At 42.8% G+C, this 20355-nt stretch overlaps 1 protein-coding gene across 1 annotated transcript; it reads right to left on the reverse strand.

Annotated features, from left to right (window-relative positions):
- Positions 1-1188: 1188 nt before the first annotated feature.
- On the reverse strand, positions 1189-15750 carry psmb1 (proteasome 20S subunit beta 1). Its single transcript, XM_043695399.2, has 6 exons — positions 15594-15750; positions 10326-10433; positions 9113-9194; positions 6825-6954; positions 1827-1933; positions 1189-1533 (listed from the first exon to the last, which is right to left on the reverse strand). Exons 1-6 carry the CDS (start codon positions 15686-15688, stop codon positions 1348-1350), a joined length of 708 nt encoding a protein of 235 aa, XP_043551334.2. The 5' UTR covers positions 15689-15750; the 3' UTR covers positions 1189-1347.
- Between the last annotated feature and the right edge of the window lie 4605 nt (positions 15751-20355).

The following is a 20355-nucleotide window of genomic DNA, read 5'->3' on the forward strand; positions in this document are numbered from 1 at the left end:
TTTCAGAGGGCAGTTAAGAGTCAAACTCATAGTCGTTAGATCTGAACACACAAGTGGATCAGTCTGGGAAGGTTTAGAACATTGAACATAGAATGTTATAGAGCATTACAGACCTTTCGGCCTTCGATGCTGCGCCAACCTGTGAAAATAATGATGCCCACCTAACCTACACCATTCCACCATTATCCATGTGTACGTCCAATGCCCATTTAAATGGTCTTAACGTCAGCGAGTCTACTACTGTTGCAGGTAGGCCGTTCCATGCCTCTACTACTCTGAGTGAAGAAACAATCCCTAATATCTGTCCTAAGTCTGTCACCCCTCAATTTAAAGCTACGTACCCTCATGTTAGTCTGCACCATCCCAAGAAAAAGGCTTTCACTGTCCACCCTATCTAACCCTGATTATCTTATACGTCTTGATTAAGTCATCTCTCAACGTTCTTCTCTCCATGAAAACACCCTCAGTTCCCTCAGCCTTTCCTCGTAAAACTTTCCCTCCAAACCATGCAACATCCTAGTAAATCTCCTCTGAACCATTTCCAAAGCTTTCACATCCTTTCTATAAACCCACTTCACACCACCATCTTCACATATCTCGACTTGGAATGATATCCCCATTCTTATGATCATTGGCTCAAAAACATGGATCAGCTTCCCCAGATAGCCCCGTATTTGGACCACAATGCAACAGCTCCGACCTGTTTTCTCACAACCAATTTAGAATGGCCAGCAAATGTTGCCCTTGCCAGTGGCTCTTATACCCTTGGACTGAATCAAAAAAAAATCCATAGAAAGGGCATTGCAGAAACAGGTTTGTCAGTCACAGGACTGTTTACGCTCCAGTTAAACTCCCTCTAGCTCTCCGCTAACTCAAACTAACCTAGTTCTTTCACCCTCTCACGATTATCCATCTTTCATTCAACCATGTATTATCTTCCTCATGGAAGACACTTCCACATTCTCAGCATTCTATGGGTAAAGGAGTTTAATTGTAAGTCACCAGCTGACCTTGGATAGCTACCAGAGGTTAGCTTGTAAAAGTATAATTCATACCTTAACACGGAGGAAATGCCCTCAGGACAGGAATTTGGCTAAGAACAAACTGTTGTCTGGAAACACTGAGCATTCCACACTCAAACGCAACACATTATTACAACCTGCCTCAGAGTATAATTTTGCCTATAAATTCAAAACAGAAACATGTTTAATTTATTGGCGAATGTTTAGTTCAGTATCTTACAATAAAACATACAAAAACCATTTTCCATCAGGTTCATTACTGGCATGAAAGGAAAAGTAACTATGTTAAGTCAAAGATTGTTCTGAATAGAAAGGGTTTTGTGTCTTAATCTTTCCGCAGAGGCAATGTTTCCTCTTTGATTCCATCTTTTGTAATGATGCAAATCTTCAGAGCGTCACCGGTATAAACATCTCTCTCAGCCGCAGAGATGAAAACATCTTTTACCAGCTGTAGTGCTTTCTCCAGTGAGAGGGGGATGGGTTCCACATTCTCCATGTTCTTGAACCCAATCTAGCAAAGAAGACACAACCAGATTAAAGGTTTCTATTTATAAATCTTCACCGCATTTAGCTGATAATTGATTTATACTTTTATTGTTATTTAAATAGAAAATAACAGACAAATAGTGCCTTAAGTTTGAGTTGTTTCATTAGTGACTGGTAAAATAAAAGAGTGCTGTGATTCATATCCCCATCAAGTAAATCTCCACACTACGATAGGAGTCCGGCTCTGACATAGCCCTGCGTAAATTCTACTTGCTGCATAGTTTGTTAGTGAGTGTGTTCTTGGATCAAAAATATTACCTGGTTGTCCAGAAGCGGTTGAAGCATAGCACTGGCCGATCCACCAGCTTTGTAAGCATCTCTCTGATAGGATCCTACAGGGTCAAAACTATACACTGCACCCTTCCCTGCATTTAACAAAGTGAGAAAACACATTCAAGTATGTACATCACAAATGAATACAGTTATGAATTATTTTCTCATGTATTTCAAAACTGGCAGAAATGCCACTGCTTTTGTATCAAAACAACTTATTTGTATAAATTTTTACTACTTATTCCATAGTGAAGCAGCATCAAGAAACATACATTAAACATTCCATATATAAAAGATATATAAATTATACAGTAATAGCTTCTTTCACCTCAAGATATATTAAGCTACTTCAACGCCAAGGAAGTACTTTCAAAGTTTGTTAGTGTAGGGAAACACAGCAGGTGCTCACAAACAGTTGTGAAATGTGCAAGTAATCTATAGTTATACTGAGGAATAAATTGATGTTTATTTGAGGGAAGCAGACAGAAGCTCATTTAAAACATTATTTGAAGGACAACACCTCCAACAGCACTCCCTTAGGAGTGCACTGGCTTATTACTACCGGATTATGGAGTTGAATCACTCGTGTTCAGCTGGTATCCATGACCTTCTTACTGAAAGGAAAGTCTGACATCTATAAGAACATGAAAATTAGGAGCAGAATTAAACCATTTGGCTCAAGTCTGCTCCATCATTCGATCATTGCAGATATGTTTCACACTCCCGTTCACCTGCCATCTTCCATAACCCTTGATCTCCTTATTAATCAAGAACTTATCTCTTTCGCTAATAGATTCATTGACATAACCTCCACAGCCTTTTGCAGCAATAAATTCCACATATTAACTACCCCTTTGCTGAAGAAATTCAGAATCTCCATTCTAAAAGGGTGATCCCTTCACCAAGGATGTGTCCTCTGGTCCTAATCTCACCTACAAGTGGAAACATCTTAACATCCATTTTATCCAGGCCTCTCAGTATTTTGTAAATAACCTACCCATCATAGACTGCAACAGTTTAAGGCGCAGCTCATCACACCGACCCAGAGATCATAATAAATGCAGGCCTAATCAGGGATTTTCATATCCCATGAATGAATTAAAAAATGTTCCTGCAATTTGTGGTCTCTCTGGTTTTTAAGTATCACCTTATATCCAGCTTAGTTGACCACCGCAATTATAATTAATATTCTTATTCTACTTACAACCTCAAAGATAAAGTCTTTAGCCAAAGCTCTCAAAGAGCTGATTCAATTACATTACAGCTAAGGATAAATTTATAACAGAACCAATCTATTCACTTCCTGTGGTTCAGATGGTAACACTTGTAAATTGGAAGATTGAAGAACAAGATTCAATCAAAACACTGGAGCACAAAATCTAGGCTGACTGAGGGAGCACTGCACTATTTGAAGTGCGGCCTTTCATAAGAAATGGCAAAACTGAGGCCCCTTGATGTTTCTCAGGTGGAAAAACAGCTCCCAAAATACTATTTCAAAGAGAAGCAAAAAACTTATCCCCACGGCCACAGGTATTTATCCCTCAAATCAACATCACAAAACAACCTGACAAAATGGTCGGTATCACAGTGATGCTTACGGGAGCTTGCTGTGTACAAATTAACTGCTATGTTTCCTATTTTATAACACCTGACTACAGCTTTTACAGACTATCAATCCAGAAACCCAGATAATGTTTTAGGGACCCAAGTTCAAATCCTACCATGGCAGATGGTGACCATGAAACTATTGCTGATTAGTGAAAAAACCTATCTGGTTCACTAATGTCCTACAGGGAAGGAATTCTGCCCTCCTCGCCTGGTCTGGCTGAGATGTGACTCCAGACCCACAGCAATCTGGCTGACTCTCAATTGCCCTCTGAAATGGCCTTACAGGCTATTCAGTTTTACCAATTGCTATGAAGTCTCCGAAATCAAACCAAACTACTCTCCTGACATCAACTTCAGCACCAGAAAAGACAATGGTGGAAACAGCCTTGGTGACCCTGTAAAGTCCTCCTCACTAACATCTGGGGGCTAGTGCCAAACTGGTAGAGCTGCCTCACAGACTAATCAAGCAATAGCCTGACATAGTCATACTCAAGGAATCATACCTTATAGACTGTGTCCCAGACACTACCATCCCTGAATATGTCCTGCCTCACCAACAGGATAGACCTACAGAGGTAACAGCACAGTGATGTACAGTTGGGAGAGTTGCCCTGGAAGTCCTCAACATTGACCCCTGATCCCATGAAGTCTCATGGCTTCAGGTTAACTACTGGCAAGAAAACTTCCTGATTACCACGTACTGTCCTCCCTCATGAATTGGTACTCCTCCATGCTGAATAACAGAGAGGAAGCACTCAGAATGGCAGGGGCACAAAATGTACTCTGGGTGGGGGAATTTCCATGTCCATCATCAAGAATGGCTCAGCAGCAGTACTACAGATTGAACTGGTCAGGTCCTAAAAGGCACAGCTCCTGGACTGGATCTGCAGGAGGTAGTGAGACCTCATTTTACCAATCCGTCAGCTAAAGATGCATCTGTCCATGACAGTAAGAGGGATACCACACAGTCCTTGTGGAGACCAAAGTGCTGCCTTTACATTGAGAATAACCTCCATTGTGTTGCATGGCACTATCACCATGTTAAATGGGACAGACTTCGAACAGATCTAGAAACTCAAGACTGGGCATTCATTAGGTGCTGTGGGCCATTAGCAGCAGAACTGTACTCCAGAATAATCTATAACCTCATGGTCCACCAGCATATTTCACACTCAGCCATTACTGTCAAGCTGGGGATCACCCTGGTTCAATGGTGAGTGCAGGAGGGCATGCCAGGAGCAGCACCAGGCATACCTGAAGAGGAGTGTCAACTTTGCATGCTAAACAACATAAGCAGCAAGTGACAGACAGAGCGAAGTGATCTCACAACCAACGATTGAAATCTAAGCTCTTCAGTCCTGCCACATCCAGTCGTGAATGTTGGTGGACAATTGAATAACTCACCGGAGGCAGCGGCTCCTCAAATATCCCCAATCTCAATGATGCAAGAGCTTAGCATATCAGTGCAAAAGAGAAGGCTGAAACATTCACTCAATCTTCAGCAAGACATAATGAGTGGATGATCCACTTCGGCCTCTTCCAGTGGTCCCCAGCACTACAGATAACAATCTTCAGCCAATTCAATTCATTCCACGTGATATCTAGAAACGGTTGGAGGCACTGGACACAGGTTACAGGTCCTGACAACATTCCGCCAATAGTTCTGAAGATTTATGCTCCAGATCTTACTGTCCCCTTAGAAGTTCCTGAACAGTTACAACACTGGAATCTACCCAACAATGTGTAAAATTGCCCAAGTATAAAAAAGCAAGACAAATCCAACCCAATCAATTACCATCCCATCAGTCTACTCTCAATCATCAGTAAAGTGGTGGAAGGTGTTATCAACAGTGCTATCAGGCAGCACTTGTTCAATCAGTTGCTCAGTGATGGTCAATTTTGGTTCCGCCAGGGCGACTCAGCTCCTGACCTCATTACGGCCTTGGCTCAAACATGGACAAAAGAGCTGAATTCCAGAGGTGAAATGACATCAAGGCTGCATTTGACCAAGTGGAATCAAGGAGCCCCAGCAAAACTGGAATCAATGGGTTTCAAGAGGCAAACTCGCCACTGGTTAGAGCCTTATGTGACACTTAGGAAGATGGCTGTGGTTGTTGGAGGTCATCTCAGTTCCAGGATATCTCTACAGGAATCCCTCAGGCTAGTGTCCTCGGATCAACCATCTTCAGCTGCTTCAATGACCTTACCTCCATCACAAGGTTAGAAGTGGGGATGTTCGCCAATGATTGCACAATGTTCAGCACCATTCGCGACCCTCAGACACTGAAGCAATCAATGTCCAAATGCAACAAGGTTTGGGCTGACAAGTAACATCTGCGCCAAATGCCAGGCTATGACCATCACCAGCAAGAGACGACCTGACCACTGCCCCTTGATATTCAATGTTGTTACTATCACTGAATCCCCCACTATCAACATCCTGGGAGTTATCATTGATTAGAAACTCAACTGGACTCAACAGATAAATACAGTGGCTACATGAGCAGGTCAGAGGCTAGGAATACTGCAGCAAGAAACCTAGCCCCTGACTTCCACAACCCTGTCCACCATCTACCAGGCACAAGTCAGGAGTGTGATGGAATACTCCCCACTTGCCTGAATGAATGCACCACACAAGAATCTTGACACCACGTGGACAAAGCAGCCCATTTGACTGGCACTGCTTTCACACTCTGTACCACCGACGCTCAGTTAAAGTGTGTGCTATAAGATGCATTGCAGAAATTCATCGAAGATCTTCAGACAGCACCTTCCAAATTCATGACCATTTCCATCTAGAAAGACAAGGGCAGCAGATAAATGGGAACACCATCCCCCTCAAGATCCCTTCCAAGCTACTCACCATCCTGACTTGCAAATATATTGCCATTCCTTCACTGTTGCTGGTTCAACATCCTGAAATTCCCGCCCTAACGGCATTATGGGTCAACCCACAGCTGGTAGACTGCTGTGGTTCAAGAAAGCAGCTCATCTGCACCTTCTCAAGACCAACTAGGGATGGGTAATAAATGCTGCTGCAGCCAGCAAAGTGAATAAAAAAGCCTGTTTAGCAATATTCTGAGATTGCGAAAAATACTTTATAAACAAGTATTTTGTAAACTTAGCAATAAGGAGAACAGGTGGATAGGCAAGTTGTTCCCAGGCCTCAGTGAATGCTACACTGTAAACAGCCTGAAATAAATGCTTCACAATTACTGTACCTTTAGCTGCAAAATAAACAAAAAACACAAACACAGCAACTCAATCGATCAATCTCAGGCACAGAAATAAATAGACCGGTGCTAAGAATGAACATGATTTGGAAGAAAATAGAATAGACTGTACAGTCACAATTAAACAAGCAATCAATCTCACCTTCCTCATCAAGGCCACCAATGATATTGTAAACATAGTAAGGGAAAAACCGTCGTGAGTACAGAATTGTAGACAGCATTGCTGCTATCGCCCCACTTGTCATCGTCTTATTGTTCGAATGTTTGTACATCTGAAATACATTACAAAGGGATCAGTTAAATATAAAAACAAATACTGCAGCTATAAGCATCGTGGTGAAAAAAGACATATAGTAATTCTACATTGATGTATAATGTGAATTGTCATCAATGATCTGGATGAAGGAACTGAGGGCATTGTTGCTAAGTTTGCAGATGACGAAGATTGTTGAAGGATCATGTAATGTTGAGGGAGCAGGGAGGCTGCAGAAGGACTTGGTCAAGTTGGGAGAGTGAGCAAAGTAGTGGCAGGTGAATACAATATGGCACAGTGCGAGGTTACACACTTTGGCAGGAAGAACAGAGGTGTAGACTATTTTCTAAATGGGGAAAGGTTTCTGAAATCTGAAGCACAAAGGACTTGAGATCCTAATTCAGGATTCTCTTAAGGTGAGTATGTAGGTTCAGCTGGCAGTTAGGAAGACAAATGCAATGTTAGCTATTATTTCGAGAGCTAGAAAACAAAAGCAGAGAAACAAGAGCTGCACAATGGCTCTGTGGTTAGCACTGCTGCCTCACAGCTTTGGGGACCCAGGTTCAATTCCAGCCTCAGACATCTGTCTGTGTGGAGTCAGCCCATTCTCTCAGTGTCTGCATGGATTTTCTCCGGGCTGTTCCGTTTTCCTCCCACAGTCCAAAGATGCTAAATTGCCCAGTGTCCAGTGTAGGTGAATTAGCCATTGAATATGCAGGGTTACAAGGATAGAATAGGAGGGTCTGAGTGGGATGCTGTTCAGATGGTTGGCGTGGACCCAATGGTCCAAATGGCCTGTTTTCAGACTATAGGGCTTCTATGCACTGCTGAAGCTGCAAGTGTCTCTGGTCAGACTGCATTTGGAATATTATGGGCAGTTTTGGGCCCAATCTAAGGAAGAAGTGGGTCCAGAGGAGGTTGACAAGAATATCTCAAGGGATGACTGGCTTATCATGTGAGAAATGGTTGAAGACACTGGGTCTGTGCTCAGTCAAGTTTAAAAGATGGGTGGGGTGGGGTGATCTGATTTCAATTTAAGAGATACTGACAGGCCTGGATAGAGTGCATGGAGGTGATGTTTCCATAAGTAGGAGAGACGAGGTCTCAAGCACACAGCCTCAAGAGTAAAGGGACAGGCCTTTAGAACAGTTGAGGAGCAAGTTCTTCAACCAAAGGGTAGTTATTCTATGGAATTCATTTCTGCAGACGGCTGTGGAGGCCTAGTCTTTCAGTGTATTTAAGTCAGAGAGAGATAGATTCTTGATTGGTAAGGGGATTCAAGGTTATGGACAGAAATCAGGAGAATGTGGTTAGGAAGCATATCAGCCATGATTAAATGGCAGAGCAGACGGGATGGGCTGAATGGCCTAATTCAGCAATGGTGATTTAAGGACTAAAACAACAGAACTAATTTTTAGTCCCACAGTCACAAAAAAACATGAATCTACTTCTAATTTGACAACTACAGAGGCCAAAGGATGTTGAAGGTTCAGTTTTTTCCACAAGACTGTACTCTTAGGTAAAAACAATGACTGCAGATGCTGGAAACCAGAGTTTAGATTAGAGTGGTGCTGGAAAAGCACAGCAGTTCAGGCAGCATCCGAAGAGCAGTAAAATCCCGACGTTTTGGGCAAAAGCCCTTCATCAGGAATACAGGCAGAGTGCCTGAAGGGTGGAAAGATAGTGAATCTTAGGCAAGAGTACAGGTGTTCAGACAAAGAAGATAAATGAGAGTTTTAGTGTGCCTGACTGCAATTGAGGGAGAAAGGTTGGTACTGCTGATGCTAGAGATTAGAGTCAAGATTAGAGTTGTCCTGGAAAAGTACAGCAGCTCAGGCAGCATCCGAGGAGCAGGAAAATTGATATTTTGGGCCTAAGCCCTTTATCGGATTCCTGATGAAGGGCTTTGGCCCGAAACATCGAATTTTCCTGCTCCTCAGATGCTGCCTTCACCTGCTGTGCTTTTTCAGCACTACTCTAATCCTGACGGTAACTGACCCGACAAAGCCATACTTGAATCTGCTACCTAGTGGCTCATGTGAGAGATGTTCCACTGTTCAGATTTATAATCTATAATGTAGATAAACACAAATAGAAATTTAACAATCCTCAGCACTGTACTTTCAATATCCAATGTAGTTGAATATCTTATGCTGCATTTTACAAATTGTAAATACCTTTAATCTTGCATCAATAATTTTTGTTAGAGTAAGACAATCCCCATGGAATCCAGTGCATCCAATCACTGTTTGGTCAGTCCTAAAAACAAAAAGGATATCATGTGAAATCTGAGTGGCTGGAACATACTAATCTAATTTGCTGAATAATACTGAACAGCATAATCACATCCACCTGAAATTCAGCCTCTCACCTGAGAGGGAGAGAGATCACCTCCTACGGCACTGCACTCCCTCAGTACTGGACTATAGTGCAAGCCTTATCTTTTCAACTCATGTTCTGGAGTAAAACTTGGAATACAAACTTTGGCTCAGAGGCCTGAATACTACCAACTGAACCATGGTGACTTACAAATGAGAGAAATACAATTTCCACCATTTTCACAATCACTGGAACAGTTTAAATCCTGGATTTGATTCACCCCATTTGACATTTAAGAGATGGGAAAGAAAAATCATTTAGTCACCAGAAACATCACAAGAGGGTTAGCATGCACAGGCCCAAAAGCAGACTTAAATAAAACTGAGACACCAACAACAATTTACAGACAGTCCACCTGCTAATACTGAGGCACAACTTCCCACTTGCACACACCTTCAGTGTCTGGTGGACTGAAAGCAGTGAATGCTGGGTAATCTCTGTGATGGTCAGAAGCTTCCACAAGGAAGTTGTTGGGGGGGGGGATGCAAGAGGGAAACCCAAGGGTCTCAACACACACACAAAACAAAGATAAATGGATAAATATTTGGAACAATCTGGCTATGTGAATCAAACACAAGGCACACTTGAAGTTCCTAGGTTCTATGAATTTTTATCCCAAAGATTGCCCTCCTTTCTGTATAGGAAATAAAATCTATAAATGCAATTTATAACCATAAGGTGAAAAGGAAAATGAATTAGCCAGTATACAATCCTAAACAGCACAAGGGAGGATTTTTCTTGCATACCATCAATTTGAATCCTTCACCCATAGAATAACAGTCAAGAATGGAAACCTTAGCAGACATCCTCTCAGACTTGGAATGGGAACAAACCAATTCTACCATGCCAGAATAAATTTCTCAATTGAACCAGAGCCCAGGTTGCCTTCTCTTTCACAGTCTGTTCACTTAAAGCTAATGATTTAAGAAAAATAAATCTCAAAACACACAGGTGTGCATAATTTTGCTCAAAATCCTTTGGCATGAATAAAATCATGCTTTTTGAACTTACAGTTTGTAGCATTTTGGAGAGTCCCGGCTGTGAATGGAGTAACCCTCACTCAGTCGTGTATCTGAAGCAACAATGGAAAAGTCCTCGCCAGCTAAGGCCAACACAGTTCTGTTGATAGTGACAAGTGGGGTGGGAAGAAAGAAAATCAATATGTCAGAAGTACATTCCAAAAAATACAAAAAGAACAACCGAAGGCTGCCTTTCATTTTGCGCTTTACATGTGCTGGAATTTACTGTGAAAATAATTTCAATATGGTTTACATAGACATTGCTCCAGTCACTCAGTAGAATTTAACACAGTCAGCAACTTCTCATATCATACGGATTCACTAACTTATTTGCACCTCTCAAAGTGGAGACATTCATTTTTCATTTTCACAAAGAATGCCCTGTTCTTCAGAGTCATATGAACCCATGTTATGGTTTATTTGAAATCACAAGCTTTCAGAGCGCTGCTCCTTTGCTGTCATACTTTGCCTGACAAAGTGGCAATGCTCCAAACGGTTGCGATTTCAAATAAACCTGTTGGACTGTAACCTGGTGTCCTGAGATTTCCAACACTGACATCTCCACATCATGGCTACCTGTTCTTCAGTGTACATATGGTCAGGGGACGTATAACCGATTTTCAAAGACAAACTTGCATTTCCAAAATTGCTGCTTTAACCTCTGAATATCTCAAAATGCTTTACAACCAATTAAGTATGTTTGACAATATAGCAGTGGACAAGAGCCAATTTCTCATCTCTAAAATTGGAGATCTACATCTCGGCACCCCACTTTGTAACCTGATCCTCAATTTACTGGCCCATAGACCCCAATCAGTAATAAGTGACAATACCACCTCCATCATAAACCTCAATAATGGTGCCCTGCAAGACTGCATCAGCCATTCTATACTCCTTATATATACATGGTTGGGTGGCCAAATTCCACTAACTCCATTTACAACACCACCATTGTAGGTTGGATCTCAAACAACAAGACAAAATACAAGAAAGAGTTTGAGTGTTTAGCTGCATGGTTAAAGACAATCTCTCCATCAATGTCAGCAAAACAAAGGAGCTGGTTACTGACTTCAGGAAGCTGTGTGGATGACATGACTCTGTCTGCATCAATGGCGCTGAGATGGAGATGGTTGAGAGCGCCAAGTCCTTGGGAGCAATGATGACAAGACGGTCAAGAAAGCACATGTCTACTTCTGCAAAAGGCTAAGGAAACTCAACATGTCCACAAAGACACTTACTAATTTTTTATAGATGGCCCAGAGAAAGCATCCTATCTGGGTGCATTACAGCTAGGGTACTGGAACCGATCTCCACAAGAATGCAATAAGTTACAAGAGTCATGAACACAGCATAGTCCACCACAAAAACCATCCACTGACTCCATCAATAATCTAAAATGACTCCAATATAATCAAAGATCCCTTCCTCCCTGGTAATACTCTTTTCCACCCTTTTCCGGCAGGCAGAAGATATAAGTTTGCATGTAAATGTGAATACATTCTAGAACAGTTTCTTCCCCACTGTTGAACAGACCTCTCAAAGTGAATTCTGATCTATCTGCAGCTCTAACACTATAAGCTGTTCTGCTGCCCTGATGCACTTGTATGGTACGATCTGCCTATATAGCACACAAAACTTTTCACTGTACCTCAGTACATGTGACAACAATAAATCAAACTAAAATTAAAACAAAATAAATCTAACATATAGCATTAGCAGTTTCTATCAAACATGTCTAAAAGCCTATGTACTATTATGCCCTTAATCATTCATATAAAAGAAAGTATTGTTTGGAACTTACAGACATTTAGTTGTATTCAGTTATGTACAGATGTAATACAAATTCAGGTCTGCCAAAGATACTTTATGTATGTGGCACAGCAGCAACCGTTGCAGTTAAGAGCTGCATTTTTGTGAGAGCTAACATTTATCTCAGTAAAAGACTTCAGTTTCCCTCTCTGGTTACCCACATTCACTTACTTTACAGCCATGATCTGTCTATGAATATGGAGGTGAAGGCTTTCCAATATAATAGAGAAGAGATCCTTTCTAGATGGCATTGAGAAGCTAACAAATTGCCTATCGGGGTGGGGTGTGCAGGAAGGCATCATCCAATTTGGGAGATGATGGACTACACCCAAGATGCATGCCACATCAGCATGAAGCATTAAATCTTGTGCTTGTGGAGACCAATAAGTCAGTGCCAGCTCCATCCATATCACACTCCTTTCTATCAACTGATAACTTTACTATCCTCCACTTCTCCCAAACCCTTCCTGATTGTTAAAATCTAGGCAGCCACAGCTAGCAGCATAGCCTTCCCATGCATCGAATGATTCCAGTCAACTTTAGGTCTCTTTCGAAGATGGCCTTGTATTGCAGACATGAGCAACTAGTTGAATGTATGGATTTAGCAAACCTCTCATTCAGATGTCTTTTGCTTTTGATTTGAATTTATTTTTTTCTGTTCTTAAAGTGCTACAAGATCAAATATGCATTAAATTGTGTTTTGAAATCATTCTTAATTTCACTTGCACAATCTTCATAGATAGCAAGCTCCAGGTCAGGCTGTGCATAAAAGTTCTTCTTCATACCTGCGTTTCTTGACAAACTTCCAAGTGTGTCCTCTGTAAATGTGAACATTTCTCGAACTTAGCTAAACCTGATACAATCTTGTACTCATCCATTTAATCTCCCTTTGAATACCTGTATTCCAAATTGCTTTTCTAAGCTAACCTTACAGCTAAATTATCTCATCCATAGAACCATTCTGGAAAATCTCTGCACTCTCACATCCTTCGTAAAGTCTGGTGACCAGAATAAAATGCAATATTCTAGGTGTGCCCAAAACAGAGATTTAAGAGTTCAGCACACCATTGCTGCTTTTGTATTCAATGCCTCCAGGTAAAAAAAACTTCAAAATCCTATTTATTTTGCTAACCACTCTTTCAGTGTCTTTCAAATATTTGTACGATAATTTACAGATTACTGCACTCTTCAGTGCAATTCCCTATGGTAGATGCATCGAAGGCCAGAGAGCACATGTTTAAGGTGACAAGTAGTTTAAACGAGATCTGAGGAAAGGATTTTCAACACAGATTTGCAGAAAAATGGAATGGGTTGCCTGAGAGGGTGATAGGGGCAATTACTATTGTAACATTTTAGTAGTATCTGGATGAGCACTTAAAATGCCAGGGCAAAGTAGGCTATGGACCAAGTGCAGGGAGAAAGGATTAGAGCAGTTTGGGATTTGTTGGCTGACAAAGATGCAGTGGGCCAAAAGAACTGTTTCTACGCTGTATGACTATGACTTAGTGTACATCACCTCTCCCATTCCTTCTACCTAAATGAATTTCCTCATACCTGCTTAAGTTCTGTCTGCTCATTCTGTTACCTTATGTTGCGCGTCAAAACGTGTGGTGCTGGAAAAGCACAGTCGGTCAGCCAGCATCCAAGGAGCAGGAGAGCCGATGCTTTAAGCATAAGCTCTTCATCAGGAATGTGGGGGAGGCCCAAGGGGGCTGAGAGATAAATGGGAGGGTGGGTGGGGCTGAGGGAAAGTAGTTGAAAATGTGATAGGTAGATGAAGATGGGGGGGGTTATGGAGATAGGTCAGAGAGGAGGGTGGAAAGGATAGGTGGGAAAGGAGATCAGGTAGTTCAGTTTAAGAGCACAGTGCTGAGTTGGGGGGTTGGATCTAGGATAAGGTGAGGAGACCGCCTTGGAACCATTCAACCACACAGGATCAATGCGGATTTCACCAGTTTCCTCATCTTCCCTCCTGCTGCCTTTTCCCAGATCCAACCTTCCAAGTCGGCACCACCCTCTTGAACTGTCCTACCTGTCCATCTTCTTTCCCACCTATCCACTCTGACCTATCAGCATCACCCCACCACCTTCATCTACCAATTGCATTCCCAGCTACCTACTCCCCCAGCCCCCTTCCCATTTATCCCTCATTTCCCCTCCCCCATTCCTGATGAAGAGCTTATGCTCGAAACGTCACCTCTCCTGCTTCTCAGATGCTGCCTGACTGGCTGTACTTTTTCAGCACCACACTTTTTGACTCTGATCTGCAGTCCTTACTTTCTCCTGCCTGATGTTCTGTGGCAGTCAATTGGTTTCATCTACACTGTTGCCACACTGGGTTTGCTACCATGAGCAAATTTCAAAATTATTCCATCAAGGTATGAATGAATAAGATTGAAAACTTGAACTAGTTTTTACAAACAAAATAAATTCAATTTGATTTTATCCCTTCAGGAAACTAGCCTCAGTACACTAACATGCTTCCTCTATCAGGAGTATACTGTTAGTATGCAATGTTGATTGGTCTTGCACCATTCTCACAAATTCATAGCTGTGAATCATTGGTGTTTAAAAGGTCAATGGGTGAACGTGAAAGTCGGAATTAAGTCCTCATACACCTTGCCAAACACACTGCCCAGGTTCAGGACTAGTTCACTGACTTTAACCCTAAGCTTAGCACTCATTGCCAACTTTGTGAATGTTTTGTTACATGCAACATAGACCTTTTATTGTAGACTCCAAACTGGTCATACTTTACCCCTTTCCAAAGGTCCTATTTCTGTACTCAAAATATCTAGCTAAGTTCTGTTTTGTGTCTGTACCTCCTCGCCTTCTCCCGCGGCTTAGTTACAAACCAACTCCCGGGCCTGATTGGCCTCACTTTGCCATGGAGAAAGTGATCTGCAGATGCTGGAGATCAGAGCTGGAAATGTGTTGCTGGAAAAGCGCAGCAGGTCAGGCAGCATCCAAGGAACAGGAGAATCGACATTTCGGGCATAAGCCCTTCAGGAAACTTCTGGCATAAGTTTCTGCATCTGAAGAAGGGCTTATGCCCGAAACGTCGATTCTCCTGTTCCCTGGATGCTGCCTGACCCGCTGCGCTTTTCCAGCAACACATTTCCAGCTCACTTTGCCACGGCCACCCCACGCCCATTTTCCACCCTCCCCAGCCTAGGCCTGTTTACTGCCCATTCCCGAGTCTGTCCTGAATTACCCCTCATAGCTTCCCAAGCCTCTACTGCTTGATTCCCTCACCCCCACCAAATTTCCGTCCCGAGCCTGTTAACCCATTGCTCTGTTTACCCACTTTCCCCAGTCACAGCCGCCCCCTCCAACACACACCACTCCCAGGACCTTCTTCCTGTCTATCCCCTTGCAAGGCCCGATTAACTCCAACCACCAACCATCACCTGTCCGCTCCTACCAAGGCCTGAAGGTAGCTCACACTCACCCTCCATTAAAAGTGTAGGGCGAGAAGCGGTACTGTGTGGGTCCTGCTTGCTGGTATCCCTCCATACTGCTCATGGACTCGAACAAATGCGGCATTTCCTCCCGGACCTGATGCAGCTGCTGTCTCACTGCCAAGATGGCGACTGCCGTGCCTCACTCAAACCCTTCCCCGGTGCACCATCAATAAGCGCATGCGCAAAGCTGTTCCACCACCAGTTGTTCGCCCAATACTTGGGAACTCAGGTGTTGGATTTGAAACGTTCCACGAAATTTGCTTTCCTTTAAATAGAATTGTATATTTGTGACCCCTACTACCCCATATAGTTCCGAAGCATGTATGATGGGTTCCCAGTTGCTGTTATGCATACTGTATGTTCAGCAAATATTAAATTGGCTCCCTGCCTCGTTTTAGGAGTGGAAGCCTGGTGGTTCCAGATCACTGAAAATGCAGAAAAATAAAAACACAAACTTTCACTGCTGGATTAATGAATGACAGTAGAAAATTTGTTCATGGAAAGATCCCACAAACAATGTGACAAACAGTAAAATTCTGTTTTCTGGAGAAAAAAAGTTGCGACATTCTAGTGGAAGTGTATATACTTTAGAACCTTAATATGTTGTGGAAAGTGGCACCTGAAACATTATTGTATCTACAGTGGCTACAAGAAAGAGAATTCTGACAAGTGTCTCACCCCATGTACCCAAAGCCATCATCTACAAGACACAAGAAAGTGGAATACTGTACACTCGCTTGGATGAGCGCACACCTCCAAAAAGATTCATGCTTGAACCATCCATGACAAACTGTCAACTTCGTTGGATCCCCATCCATCAGCTTAAACACCAATACATAGCTTCAGCAGTATCGATCATACAGAAGGTACATTGTAGAAAATCATAAAATCTCCTTCAACAACACCTTTGAAACCAAGGGCCTCTGCGGACCCTTGTGGACAGCAAAGGCATGAAATGGAACGTCATGACCTGTAAATTCTCTTTCCAAAGACATTCCATCCTAAATTGGAACAATATTGTTTATTCACCATTCTTAGGTCATAAACCTGGAACTCTTTTCCCAAAAACACTTTGCATTTTTCTGCACAAGACAGACTGCAACGCTTGAAGGTGTCTACCATTACCTTCTGAAGGAAAATTATAGGCAACTTCAAACCAGCATCGACAGGAAAACAACACACACGGACCAAATATTGAACTACAGAAGCAATCATCGCAACATCCACAAACGAAGCTGAATCAGAACATATTTCAACGAGCCAACACACACTGCAGTACAGAGGAACTATGCAGAGCAGAGGAAAATCACCTATACCTGTATTCAAAAAGAATGAATACCCAATGAACACAGTCTACCGATTTCTCAGCAACAAACCCAAACAAGCAGACAAAACACGTCTAGAAACCCTAGCCACTCTCTCCTAAATCAAAGACATCTCAGAAATGACTGCCAGACTACTCAGACCGCTTGGCATCATGGTAGCCCACAAACCCACCAAGACACTAAAATAGCAGCTAATGAACTTGAAAGACCCTATACCGACAACAAACAAAACTAATGTCATTTACAAAATACCGTGCAAGAACTGTAACAAACACTACATTGGACAAACAGGCAGAAAACTAGCCACCAGGATACATGAACACCAACTAGCCACAAAACGACATCACTAGTATCCTTACATACAGATAAGGAAGGATACCACTTCAACTAGGACAACACATCCATCTTAGGACAAGCCAAACAGAGTACGCACTAGAAGCATGGCATTCCAACCAGAACTCTATCAACAAACACATTGAGTTAGCCCCCGCGAAAAATAACCGGAAATGACATCACCAACCCAAAGAAACCCAAACATATAAATAGAAAGCAGGAATCATGGACACTGCTTCGCCTGAGGCTCACTGAAGATGTTACCTAATAGGGTGACGAAACGTCTGGAAATTAACCTCCCAGCTCAGCGAGCAAACATACATCCAGAACCTCAACCTGATCTACAAATCTTCTCAAAACTTGCTATATATTATCAATAAATGTCAGCATTTCCACTGACATGCACATGCCATTAAATAATACAAAAAAAAATCCTTCGGTACCACCACGACAAACTTGGAGCCAAGCAGCTCCCCAAAGCAGCTCCCCAAAGCAGTCTTATGACAGCAGAACTAGAACTGCTGGAGAGTAGTTTTCAACTGGTGTGCCATGAAGACTGTCCAATTGTGCCATGAAAGTTTTTACAAAGGTAATGAAAATCAATACAAGACAAATATTTTTCATCAGGAACAGCATTCAACCAAAATTACATCTCACAAAACATGTATTAATAATCAAAAGCAAGTTCAGTTGTTTGATTCTGTACCCGCTGTTACAAATCCCTCCACTCAGTCTGTAATGATAGTAATTACAAGTTGTGACATTATAAGCAATCAATTCAGCCGGAAAAAGTGGGTGCATGGTGGAAGCATACCTCGTTACTAAAAAGGAACTAATGGAGTCGAGGACCACAATAGTTAGAGTCTTCACAAAGGCCACAGATAGAATCATTCCTGTGAAGAGGTTCTTCCTGAACATTGATGGCTCTATCAGCTAAGGGACTCGTTATTCTCAAATGAAAAAAAAACTTGCATTCATATAGTGCTTTTCACAATCACTGGATACCTCAATGCATTTTGCATGACATGTAGACACTGTTCTAATGTGCTGAAAATGTGTTGCTGGAAAAGCGCAGCAGGTCAGGCAGCATCCAAGGAACAGGAGAATCGACGTTTCAAGCAGAAGGCCTTCTTCAGGAATGAGGAAAGTGTGTCCAGCAGGCTAAGATAAAAGGTAGGGAGGAGGGACTTGGGGGAGGGGCTTTGGAAATGCGATAGGTGGAGGGAGGTCAAGGTGAGGGTGATAGGCCGGAGTGGGGTGGGGGCGGAGAGGTCAGGAAGATGATTGCAGGTTAGGAAGGCAGTGCTGAGTTCGAGGGATTTGACTGAGACAAGGTGGGGGGAGGGAAAATGAGGAAACTGGAGAAATCTGAGTTCATCCCTTGTGGTTGGAGGGTTTCCAGGCAGAAGATGAGGCGCTCTTCCTCCTACCGTTGTGTTGCCATGGTCTGGCGATGGAGGAGTCCAAGGACCTGCATGTCCTTGGTGGAGTGGGAGGGGGAGTTAAAGTGTTGGGCTACGGGGTGATTGGGTTGGTTGGTCCGGGTGTCCCAGAGGTGTTCTCTGAAACGTTCCGCAAGTGGGCGGCCTGTCTCCCCAATATAGAGGAGGCCACATCGGGTGCAGCGGATGCAATAGATGATGTGTGTGGAGGTGCAGGTGAATTTGTGGCGGATATGGAAGTGTCCCTTGGGGTCTTGGAGGGAAGTAAGGGGGAAGGTGTGGGCGCAAGTTTTGCATTTCTTGCGGTTGCAGGGGAAGGTGCCGGGAGTGGAGGTTGGGTTGGTGGGGGGGGTGTGGATTTCTCCAGTTTCCTCATTTCCCCTCCCCCCACCTTGTCTCAGTCAAATCCCTCGAACTCAGCACCGCCTTCCTAACCTGCAATCATCTTCCTGACCTCTCCACCCCCACCCCACTCCGGCCTATCACCCTCACCTTGACCTCCCTCCACCTATCGCATTTCCAAAGCCCCTCCCCCAAGTCCCTCCTCCCTACCTTTTATCTTAGCCTGCTGGACACACTTTCCTCATTCCTGAAGAAGGGCTTATGGCCGAAACATCGATTCTCCTGTTCCTTGGATGCTGCCTGACCTGCTGCGCTTTTCCAGCAACACATTTTCAACTCTGATCTCCAGCATCTGCAGCCCTCACTTTCTCTCACTGTTCTAATGTGACCAATTAAGCGCCTATCCACACTTATGCTGGCATTTGGTAACCCTCCGCCACTCAGACAGACCAGCATAATTTGTTGCCTGGCAGGTTATGAGCGAGGGCCTTTATTTGTGCATTCTGCAGCCCATGTTGTGACCTCTGCGCAGCAAAGAATACCACATGGTAAGTGCACCACAAAGATCTAGATACCACTTCCCTTACTTTGAGGATGTAAGGCAATTGATACTTCCTAACTGTAAGGAGAAACTCCAACAATCACAGCTCCCAGTGTCACTGCTGACTCTTGACTGGCCAGCATACTCTTGGGATGAGGTGACAATTCTTAATGGGGCAGCAGCCAATTAACTGAAAATCAGGTTGTGACTCCTGACTTTACAAGGGACACTTAAATACCTCCACATCTACTTTTGGCTCTGATGGTTGGATTCTTGCAGTTGTTGTAAAATCCAACTCATTTACTTTTCTGTCTGTAGACTTGCTGGGTATTTATTTATACCAAGTTTTGTTTTTACTTCACATCGCCATTGTACTCTGCTTTTGCAAAATTATATAGGAGTAGTTTGGGCACAAGGAATAAGAACAACTTTCATGCAGAGATAAAACAGCAACACAGATTATCTGGGCTGGACAATATTTGTAATTTATAGATTTGTGTAAATCTACACAACAACACCACTCCGCCCCCTTCCTCCCCCACCCTCCAAGAAGAAACCATTGAACAATAGTACATGAAAAGCTAATCCTTACTTTATTGTAAAAGTTCATTGACAATGTTGGGATGAATAACATTGCAATTCTCACAAACATTTCATGAAGTATTTTGAATATTTGATCAATAAGGATATTAAATTAAGCAGTTATGATAAAATAAAGAGAACCATGGAATCCATCATCATGTATGTTCTACAGATTGCATAGCTA

Source organism: Chiloscyllium plagiosum, unplaced genomic scaffold, assembly GCF_037043375.1.
Source record: "Chiloscyllium plagiosum isolate Xiang-an unplaced genomic scaffold, Cpla_swu_hap1 HiC_scaffold_10, whole genome shotgun sequence".
Classification (NCBI taxonomy): domain Eukaryota; kingdom Metazoa; phylum Chordata; class Chondrichthyes; order Orectolobiformes; family Hemiscylliidae; genus Chiloscyllium; species Chiloscyllium plagiosum.

Bases quoted from the DNA above. Each gene is read 5' to 3' on its own strand.
- psmb1 (XM_043695399.2), bottom strand. From the start codon at position 15,688: ATGCCGCATTTGTTCGAGTCCATGAGCAGTATGGAGGGATACCAGCAA. The intron at 9,195-10,325 runs GTAAGTTCAAAA...TTTTGTTTTTAG, and splicing joins TCTCCAAAATGCTACAAACT to GACTGACCAAACAGTGATTG. The intron at 1,934-6,824 runs GTGAGATTGATT...TGTTAAATGCAG, and splicing joins TGGTGGCCTTGATGAGGAAG to GGAAGGGTGCAGTGTATAGT.